This window comes from Oncorhynchus tshawytscha, unplaced genomic scaffold, assembly GCF_018296145.1.
Source record: "Oncorhynchus tshawytscha isolate Ot180627B unplaced genomic scaffold, Otsh_v2.0 Un_scaffold_10343_pilon_pilon, whole genome shotgun sequence".
In the NCBI taxonomy this organism is placed as follows: domain Eukaryota; kingdom Metazoa; phylum Chordata; class Actinopteri; order Salmoniformes; family Salmonidae; genus Oncorhynchus; species Oncorhynchus tshawytscha.
The window spans coordinates 186,034-197,236 of NW_024609784.1; the positions used below are offsets into that span (position 1 = coordinate 186,034).

The 11,203-nt window shown below is 45.3% G+C and overlaps 1 protein-coding gene across 1 annotated transcript in view; it reads left to right on the top strand.

Annotated features, from left to right (window-relative positions):
• The window catches only part of LOC121845872 (KRR1 small subunit processome component homolog), a 45,991-nt gene extending 35,278 nt beyond the window's left edge, over nt 1–10,713 (top strand). Inside the window, exon 5 of the mRNA XM_042318055.1 lies at nt 10,213–10,713. Within this exon, the coding sequence (XP_042173989.1) occupies nt 10,213–10,713 (501 nt within the window). The remainder of the gene's footprint in view (nt 1–10,212) is intronic.
• Nucleotides 10,714–11,203: the final 490 nt, after the last annotated feature.

An 11,203-nucleotide genomic window follows, 5' to 3' on the forward strand; every position in this document is an offset into this window, starting at 1 on the left:
GGCAGCCTTGTCACGAGGCAAACCAACGTTTTGCTGAGCTACACTACTCATTGACTCAAACCCAATAAGGGTTATTTGTATCAACTTTCTATAGTGCTTGAGGATATGAAATACTCCCATCTCGCTGCCTTTGCTTTTTAAATGACTACAATTTGAGTAGTGGAAGTGCACAAAGATGGCCGGTCTACAGTTTGACGTCATCTAGCACTCTGAACACTGCCATTATTCTACCACACACCTTCACTCAATGCTTTGTTTGCTAACATCAGCAGTTGAATTTAATCCATGTATTTTAGCTTGGGATTTTGTGCCACAGAAAAAACGATAAAATCCACATTGTACAGATGTAGGATCTGAATTTGATCTATATTGTCACAGCAAAAATAATTCTGCAGCAACAGGATTTGAACATTTATTCCATAAGGTTGTTTGATCGGTGGTTATGCTATTAGCTGGACAAAAGTAGGCTACATGAAAGCGCAATACTGTTAATATAACCGTGTGTTAAACAGGTTTTCAGTCAATTTATGTAAATCACGAAGCTCATCTGCATTTCCTGCGAGGCAGAAAAATGATCAGCAACAAAAGAGTGATCAAATTAAGACCCTACACCTGTATGTGCATGATACATTGTACTGTGGCACGTGCATGGGTGCTAAATGCCATTGTGCTCCTCCCATTGTGCAAGACTTAGTATTCTTCAAGGCCAACTAAGCTTTGCTTCTCTTCATTAGGAAATATGGAATTCAGCGGTGCCACAATCCATGCAGTTGCCATGGAAATAGCAACACTCAAAGGTTGCTGAGAAGCCTTTGTTTTATTAAATGTCTAGTAAAAAATGACAAAGAAACAAGTGGGCGTCTGGCAGCAAGGATGTTGGATTGGATTTAGATTTATTCACAGCGCATGTGTCAAGGCATTTAGTAATGAAGACAAATGGCTCCGAGTTGATGTTTGGTTCGAAGTTGTGGTTAAACACATTGGGTATGGTAGCGAGACGGGTAAAAACATATTACTACTTTACCCACAAATCAGTGCCCTGTTTTCTATGGATAAAATCTATGGACAAAATCAACTCCATTCACAAGTTGACTTACATTGGCTGTGGTCAATTATCACTAGAAGATCTGTAGCAGTGCAAGTATGTAATTACAGATCCCAATTACCATGGAGTATTGTTTTACAAGTATTGTTGTTACAACACTGTACTTGAAAATGTAATCACACTGTATGGACAAAGTCATGTAAATTGTTACCTAAATGACCGTTTCTGAATTAGGCCAGTATGTTCACTGTACATTTGTTTGTGTATGATGTGTATGATGTAATCTATATGATGGATATGATGTTATCTATATGATGGATATGATGTCATCTATATGATGGATATGATGTCATCTATATGATGGATATGATGTTATCTATATGATGGATATGATGTCATCTATATGATGGATATGATGTCATCTATATGATGGATATGATGTCATCTATATGATGGATATGATGTCATCTATATGATGGATATGATGTCATCTATATGATGGATATGATGTCATCTATATGATGGATATGATGTCATCTATATGATGGATATGATGTCATTAACAGTGCATTTGGAACGTATTCAGACCCTTTCCCTTTTTCCACATTTTGTTATGTTACGTTACAGCCTTATTCTAAAATGGATGAAATCATTTTTTCCCCTCATCAATCTACACACAATACCCCATAATGACAAAGTGAAAAAAATGGTTTTTAGAAATGGTAGCAAATTTATTACAAATAAAAAACAGAAAATCCTTATTTACAAAAGTATTCAGACCCTTTGCTATGAGACTTGAAATTGAGCTCAGGTGCATCCTGTTCACATTGATATTCCTTGAGATGTTTCTACAACTTGGACAATCATCTCTGCAGCACTCCACCAATCAGGCCTTTGTGGTAGAGTGGCCAAAACGAAGCCACTCCTCAGGAAAAGGCACATGACAGCCCCCTTGGAGTTTGCCATCTAGGGAAAGGTACCAAAACATTTCTGCAGCATTGGAGGTCCCCAAGAACACAGTGGCCTCCATCATTCTTAAATGGAAGAAGTTTGGAACCACCAAGACTCTTCCTAGAGCTGGCCGCATGGCCTAACTATGCAATCGGGGGAGAAGGGCCTTCGTCGGGGAGATGACCAAGAACCCGATGTTCACTCTGACAGAGCTCCAGATTTCCTCTGTGGAGATGGGAGAACCTTCCAGAAGGACAATAATCTCTGCCGTACTCCACCAATCAGGCCTTTATGGTAGAGTGGCCAGACCGAAGCTACTCCTCAGGAAAAGGCACATGACAGCCTGCTTGGAGTTTGCCAAAAGGCACCTAAAGGACTCTCAGGCCATTAAAAACAAGATTCTCTGGTCTGATGAAACCAAGATTGAACTCTTTGGCCTGAATGACATCATGTCTGGAGGAAATCTGGCATGAACAGTGCAAAGTACAGAGAGATCCTTAATTAAAACCTGCTCCAGAGCACTCAGGATCTCAGACTGGGGCGAAGGTTAACCTTCCAACTGGACAACGACCCTAAGCACACAGCCAAGACAGTGCAGGTGTGGCTTCGGGACAAGTCTCTGAATGTCCTTGAGTGGCCCAGCCAGAGCCCGGACTTGAAGCCCAATCGAACATCTCTGGAGAGACCTGAAAATATCTGTGCAGGGATGCTCCCCATCCAACCTGACAGAGCTTGAAAGGATCTGCAGAGAAGAATGGGAATAACTCCCCAAATACAGGTGTGCCAACCTTATAGCGTCATACCCAAGAAGACTTGAGGCTGTAGTCGCTGCCAAAGGTGCTAAGTATTGAGTAAAGGGTCTGAATAGTTATCTGATGTGATATTTCCATTTTTTATTTTGTAATTATGGGGTATTGTGTGTAAATTGATGTGGGGGAAAAAATATTTAATCAATTTTAGCAAATGGCTGTAAAGTAACAAAATGTGGAAAAAGTCAAGGGGTCTGAATACTTTCTGAATGCACTGTATAGGATGTGCATGATGTCATCTATGTGTATGATGTCATCTATGTAATGTGTATGATGCCTTCTACAGTATGTAATTTGTAAGATGTCACCAGTGATGTGTATGATGTCATCTACGTGATGTGTATGATGCCTTCTATGTAATTTGTATGATGTCATCCATGCAGCGTTTGGGTATGAAGATCAAAACCCCTCCTTATGGCGTAGAGTTCCCGCCAACCAATCCAAATCAATATGAATTATTAAACATCCTTTCATTCAAGCACATTTCTAAATATACATGCATGAATCTCTCACATAAATCATGAATGAATCTGATGTGCTCATTGGCGTAATAATAAAACCAATCCTGAGCCAAGAATGGCTGAGTACTGAATCCATGAAACTGTTTACGCCTCAGTCGGAGGATCATGCTAACGGAGAAAAGTTTATGAAAAAGGAGGGCCATATCCGTGGATGTGTCCCAAATGGCACCTTATTCCCTTTATGGAGCACTACCCATAGGACTCTGTTCAAAAGCAGTGCACTATATAGGGAATAGGGTGTCATTTGGGACGCAGTCCCTGTCTCAGAGTCACCCATTAATAAAACATGCAAGGCAAGCTTGAGAATGAGAGTTCAGAGCTGCGCTGCGTGGGGCAAAGGAGGGACACCAGCTAACTCATTAGGCCTGCCCGACTCTCTGCATATCCTGAAAGAAAATGGAAAACACCAACTTGATACATTTAATATATATCCTAAATATACTGTATCTATAAATGGCTCACCCTGTATGGTCAATGACTAGAAATGCATTTATTTATATGCAGGCAAAATATCAATTTCAGTGGTTTACGTGGGATATAGACTCATTGATGTATAACTGGCTAACCCTGCATGCATGGTAAATGACTAGTCATTTATTCATGTACTTTTTTTGTTGAAGAAAAATAAGGTTTTAGTAAAAGACATGTATGCTTTGGTTTGGATGGGTATCATTTGATAATCCACATAGTACCGCAATGAGCGGTAACAATACATCCTTATTGGTTGAAGTACGGTGAATTTGCCCCAAGGCGCTGATTCCCACTAATGATTAAGGTTAGGATTGGGGAAGGATTGGGGAAGGGGAAGCTGATTCCCACTAATGATTAAGGTTAGGATTGGGAAAGGGAAGCTGATTCCCACTAATGATTAAGGTTAGGATTGGGAAGGGGAAGCTGATTCCCACTAATGATTAAGGTTGATTGGGAAGGGGAAGCTGATTCCCACTAATGATTAAGGTTAGGATTGGGGAAGGGGAAGCTGATCCCACTAATGATTAAGGTTAGGATTGGGGAAGGGGAAGCTGATTCCACTAATGATTAAGGTTAGGATTGGGGAAGGGGAAGCTGATTCCCACTAATGATTAAGGTTAGGATTGGGGAAGGGGAAGCTGATCCCACTAATGATTAAGGTTAGGTTAGCTGATCCCCACTAATGATTAAGGTTAGGATTGGGGAAGGGGAAGCTGATCCCACTAATGATTAAGGTTAGGATTGGGGAAGGGGAAGCTGATCTTAGAGCTTTACAGTACGTACGGGAAGCTTCCTTCCGGAGAGTATTGATTGGATAAATATGACCATAATAATCAATGTCGTCCACTCCATGCCTGCTTGTTTTCAATGGTCCTGTGTGGTGTGGAATATATTTCCTTAGTCAGTTGAAATCCATCCTGCAGAGATGACTCCACTGTTGAACAAGTAACGAAACACATTTACAGAAATGGTTCATTCTATTTTAGCTTTCCCTCTTCAAATAATCCTCAGAGTAAACCACCATAAACCTCGGGTGTGTCCACCTTATTTAAACAGATGAGAGCGTTGGTAATTAATGAGGTCTCACCAAGTGGGCGGGAGAGTAAGCATCCGTATCAAAACACCAAGCCTACGTTCTCAATGGTACCACATTCCCTAGGTAGTGCAGTACTTTCGACCAGGCCTGAAATCCCCCCTGCTCTCTCCTCTCTCGCCTGTGTCCAGTAGGGTTGATGCATCACAATGCCCTGTTGATTTTTAATTAACTCAGCCTGCAATGGAACGAGCCGCACATCCAAACCCGGAGCACAATGCATCTCTCCCTGCCTCATCATAGCAAGGATGATGCAATTCATGCAATTTTATGATCCACTGAATGCAATTACTGGGCTGTCCCCGTTACATGCTATATGTCTCTACTTGTGATGAATGCACTCTGCTGACTTTGATCTGGTCTATTCCTCACAGGAAAACACATTATAGAGGATGCCTGTGATGAATATGGAAATATACAGTATATTATGGCAGGGTTCCCCAACTGGCAGCTGCGGGTGTTTTTATTTGGCCTCCCAAGTTTTCTGAGCAAAAATACCAGGAAGTTAGGTTTGCCAGCCAATGCTCCCTAGCATTAGCACAGTTACTGGAAGTCTATGGGTATTTGCTAGCATGCTAGTAGATACCCATAGACTTCCAGTCATTACGCTAACACTAGTTAACATCGGCTCAAGAAACTACCTCTAACTTCCTTCATACTGGACACAGAGACATAAAAATGGTATCCACATGTTTATCTGACTGTGGGGAAGTAAATAAAAGGCCTCATTGCCAAAATCCCAAAGTATCACTTTAATAATGAATTTGAAATGAAAAATTATCCACAGTATACAGCATTGGGGAAATCCATACTCCCTGCCATACAAACACACTGTGGCCATGCAGTCAGTATCCCTACTCTAAGGGTGTTGGCTGCTCATCAGTCCTGAGTTGTTGCCCCGGAAACACAGTTTGACAGTTAGGAGGTTGCTACCGCATTTATCTAGTCCTCCTACATTATCTAGTCCTCCTACATTATTTAGTCGTTCTACATGACCTAGTCCTCCTTCATTATCTAGTCCTCCTACATTATCTAGTCCCCCTACATTATCTAGTCGTTCTACATGATCTAGTCCTCCTTCATTATCTAGTCCTCCAACATTATTTAGTCGTTCTACATGACCTAGTCCTCCTTCATTATCTAGTCCTCTTACATTATCTAGTCCTCCTACATTATCTAGTCCCCCTACATTATCTAGTCCTCCTACATTTTATAGTCCTCCTACATTATCCAGTCCTCCTAGGAGGAGGAGGAGGTACTTGGGTGTTTTTCTTTTCACTCTCTTTCACACAATTTGAGGTGTGACCCAATTTGAAATAGCAGGGTGAGGGAGGGAGGGCCACCTCCTCCCACTGTGTCCTTCCCCAACCCCTCACTCTGGATAAATAAACACTGGAACTGAGCTACTGGCTGGGACCACGAAGGGAGAAGGGGGAGGAGGAATGAAGGGAGGGGGAGGAGGAGTGAAGGGAGAGAGGGAGAGGAGGAGGAGTGAGGAGGGGGGGGAGGAGGAGTGAGAAGCGGGGAAGGAGGAGTAAGGGGAGGACAGGGATTTTTTTTTTTTTTTTTATTTTTTATTTCACCTTTATTTAACCAGGTAGGCCAGTTGAGAACAAGTTCTCATTTGCAACTGCGACCTGGCCAAGATAAAGCATAGCAGTGTGAGCAGACAACACAGAGTTACACATGGAATAAACAATTAACAAGTCAATAACACAGTAGAAAACAAAGGGGGAGTCTATATACAATGTGTGCAAAAGGCATGAGGAGGTAGGCGAATAATTACAATTTTGCAGATTAACACTGGAGTGATAAATGATCAGATGGTCATGTACAGGTAGAGATATTGGTGTGCAAAAGAGCAAGTAAATAAATAAAAACAGTATGGGGATGAGGTAGGTGAAAATGGGTGGGCTATTTACCAATAGACTATGTACAGCAGCAGCGATTGGTTAGCTGCTCAGATAGCTGATGTTTGAAGTTGGTGAGGGAGATAAAAGTCTCCAGCTTCAGCGATTTTTGCAATTCGTTCCAGTCACAGGCAGCAGAGTACTGGAACGAAAGGCGGCCAAATGAGGTGTTGGCTTTAGGGATGATCAGTGAGATACACCTGCTGGAGCGCGTGCTACGGATGGGTGTTGCCATCGTGACCAGTGAGCTGAGATAAGGCGGAGCTTTACCTAGCATGGACTTGTAGATGACCTGGAGCCAGTGGGTCTGGCGACGAATATGTAACGAGGGCCAGCCGACTAGAGCATACAGGTCGCAGTGGTGGGTGGTATAAGGTGCTTTAGTGACAAAACGGATGGCACTGTGATAGACTGCATCCAGTTTGCTGAGTAGAGTGTTGGAAGCCATTTTGTAGATGACATCGCAGAAGTCAAGGATCGGAAGGATAGTCAGTTTTACTAGGGTAAGCTTGGCGGCGTGAGTGAAGGAGGCTTTGTTGCGGAATAGAAAGCCGACTCTTGATTTGATTTTCGATTGGAGATGTTTGATATGAGTCTGGAAGGAGAGTTTGCAGTCTAGCCAGACACCTAGGTACTTATAGATGTCCACATATTCAAGGTCGGAACCATCCAGGGTGGTGATGCTAGTTGGGCATGCGGGTGTAGGCAGCGATCGGTTGAAAAGCATGCATTTGGTTTTACTAGCGTTTAAGAGCAGTTGGAGGCCACGGAAGGAGTGTTGTATGGCATTGAAGCTTGTTTGGAGGTTAGATAGCACAGTGTCCAATGACGGGCCGAAAGTATATAGAATGGTGTCGTCTGCGTAGAGGTGGATCAGGGAATCGCCCGCAGCAAGAGCAACGTCAGTGATATATACAGAGAAAAGAGTCGGCCCGAGAATTGAACCCTGTGGCACCCCCATAGAGACTGCCAGAGGACCGGACAGCATGCCCTCCGATTTGACACACTGAACTCTGTCTGCAAAGTAATTGGTGAACCAGGCAAGGCAGTCATCCGAAAAACCGAGGCTACTGAGTCTGCCGATAAGAATATGGTGATTGACAGAGTCGAAAGCCTTGGCAAGGTCAATGAAGACGGCTGCACAGTACTGTCTTTTATCGATGGCGGTTATGATATCGTTTAGTACCTTGAGTGTTGCTGAGGTGCACCCGTGACCGGCTCGGAAACCAGATTGCACAGCGGAGAAGGTACGGTGGGATTCGAGATGGTCAGTGACCTGTTTGTTGACTTGGCTTTCAAAGACCTTAGATAGGCAGGGCAGGATGGATATAGGTCTGTAACAGTTTGGGTCCAGGGTGTCTCCCCCTTTGAAGAGGGGGATGACTGCGGCAGCTTTCCAATCCTTGGGGATCTCAGACGATATGAAAGAGAGGTTGAACAGGCTGGTAATAGGGGTTGCGACAATGGCAGCGGAAAGTTTCAGAAATAGGGGGTCCAGATTGTCAAGCCCAGCTTGGGATGAGGAGAGAGGAGAGGGGGAGGAGGAGTGAAGGGAGGGAGAGGAGGAGGAGTGAGGAGAGGGGGAGGAGGAGTGAGAAGCGGGGAAGAAGGAGTAAAGGGAGGACAGGGATGAGGGAGAGGAGAGGGGGAGGAGGAGTGAAGGGAGGAGGGGGGAGGAGGAGTAAGGAGAGGGGGAGGAGGAGTGAGGAGGAGGAGAGGGGGAGGAGGAGTGTAGGGAGGAGGAGGAGGGAGGGGGGTGAGGGGAGGAGAGGGAGGGAGGAGGAGTGAGGGGGAGGAGTAAAGGGAGGAGGGGTATAAGGAGGAGAGTGAAGAGGGGGTGGAGAGTGAGGAGCGGGAGGAGAGGAAGGTAGTAGTGAAGGAGTAATAGAGGAAGCTGACCCGTCCACCTGGGAAGCAGCAGGTTCTGAGAGAGGGGGAGGAAGAGAGGGGGAGAGGACAGAGAAGGTGGAGAGGGGGAGAGGACGGAGAGGGGTGAGGAAGAGAGCGGGGAGAGGACGGAGAGGGGGAGAGGGTGGAGAGGACGGAGAAGGTGGAGAGGGGGAGAGGACGGAGAGGGGGAGGAAAAGAGGGGGAGAGGACTGAGAAGGTGGAGAGGGGGAGTGGAAGAGGAAAGGTAGAGTGGAAAGGTGAAAGAGCAGGATGCTATGGTGCGGTGGGGCAGCTGTCTCTACAGAAGCACTCTCTTGTTCCCACCCGTATAAGGTCTCAGTTCCTGGCAAGGCTGTTTGGTTGGCGGGATCGGGTAACCAGGTGAGGTGAGTGGGTGCTGGTTTGTGTGTAGGGGCTCACAGTTGTTATCTACAGCCATTAGATTAGACTGCTTCTGAGTGGTGCAGTGGTCTAAGGCAATGCATGTCAGTGCAAGAGGCGTCACTCAATCCTTGGTTTGAATCCAGGCTGAATCACATCTGGCCGGGATTGGGAGTCAGATAGGGCGGCGCACAATTGGCCCATCGTCGTCTGGGTTTGGCCGGGGTAGGCCGTCAATTTAAATAAGAATTTGTTCTTAAATGACTTGCCTAGTTAAATAAAGGTTAAATGTAAAAATACACCTGTGACTACCTGTGGGCCAGGAGAGGGGAAAGAAGAGTCAGAGCATCAGGTTACAGCGGAGGCTGTATTCTTTACTTTAGGTTAGCTTGAAGAGGTTGGCGTGGAGGGCGACTCGGGTTACCAGGTGAGGGGCTGTTAAAGGAGGTAGTGTGTCCGCAGGTGCTATCTCTCCCTAAGCAGCCCTACTGTGAGTCAGGGGAGGAAGGTAGGACACAGGAGTGTGCATCTCAAATGGCACGCTATGAGCACTGGTCAAAAGCAGTGCACTGTAGGGAATAGGATGCCATTTGGGATGCGCACACAGAGAGGGGTAAAATGAGGGCATTGAGTGAGAAGAGATTATGTTCATAAAAACAGAAGGGAAACTAGATAGCCAAAATGCCATTAAAGGGACATTGAGAGATTCCTGTAAACTGGAATTGAGTGACAGGTAAGAAAGTAGGTGACAGACATTAAGCTGAAGTCAGTTTATATTTTACTCTTAAATCTGTAATATGTAACTTTTGGGTGACCCAACCAAATGTATAGATCTGTCATTCTCATTGAAAGCAAGTCTAAGGAGATGTGTTCTATGTGTGCTATTTCTATGCTTCCCATTCTTTTACTTTCAGTTTTGTAAACCAGCTTCAAACAACTGAAAATACTATATTTTTGCTTACAGAAAATACATTTCACAGCGGTTTAGATGGTACAATGATTCTCTATGTTCCAAATGGCACCCTATTCCCCTCACTAGGGCTCTGGTCAAAAGTAGTGCACCGTAGAGGGAATATGTTGGTGCCATGTCAGACACAGTCACTGTCTGAGCTGCAGCTCTCTGCTTCTTGTGTTTACACAGCAGCTCAACAGGAGACCAGAGCAGCTCAACGGAAGACCACAGCAGCCCAACGGGAGACCACAGCAGCTCAACGGGAGACCACAGCAGATCAACAGGAGACCACAGCAGCTCAACAGGAGACCACAGCAGCTCAACAGGAGACCACAGCAGCTCAACAGGAGACCACAGCAGCTCAACAGCAGACCACAGCAGCTCAACAGAGCAGCTCAACAGGAGACAGCAGCTCAACAGACCACATCAACAGGAGACCACAGCAGCTCAACAGGAGACCACAGCAGGGAGACCACAGCAGCTCAACAGGAGACCACAGCAGATCAACAGGAGACCACAGCAGCTCAACAGGAGACCACAGCAGCTCAACAGGAGACCACAGCAGCTCAACAGGAGACCACAGCAGCTCAACAGGAGACCACAGCAGATCAACAGGAGACAGCAGCTGGAGACCACAGCAGCTCAACAGGAGACCACAGCAGCTCAACGGGTGTCATGGAATTATTGTAATCAGAAGGAGAGACTTTTACATTTCCTCAAAACAAGTAACTTTATTATGTAATTACTGCAGTAATGGAGCTGGTTGGTAACCACCCCTGGAGACCACAGCAGTAAACACAAGAAGCAGAGAGCTGTAGCTCAGACAGTAATGGAGCTGGTTGGTAACCACCCCTGGAGGTGATCACAGAACTCAATGAGCGGATTTGAGCCACAGCATTTTATAGCAAAGTCCATCCTCCTGGATGTTCATAACAAACAACAGATGTAGGGTAGCATTCCAGAGGGACATCAGAGACTGTAACGTTCTCTGCTTCACGGAAACATGGCTAACTGGAGAGACGCTATCCGAAGCGGTGCAGCCAGCGGGTTTCTCCACGCATCGCGCCGACAGAAACAAACATCTTTCTGGAAAGAAGAGGGGCGGGGGCGTATGCCTTATGGCCAACGTGACATGGTGTGATGAAAGAAACATACAGGAAATCAAATCCTTCTGTTCACC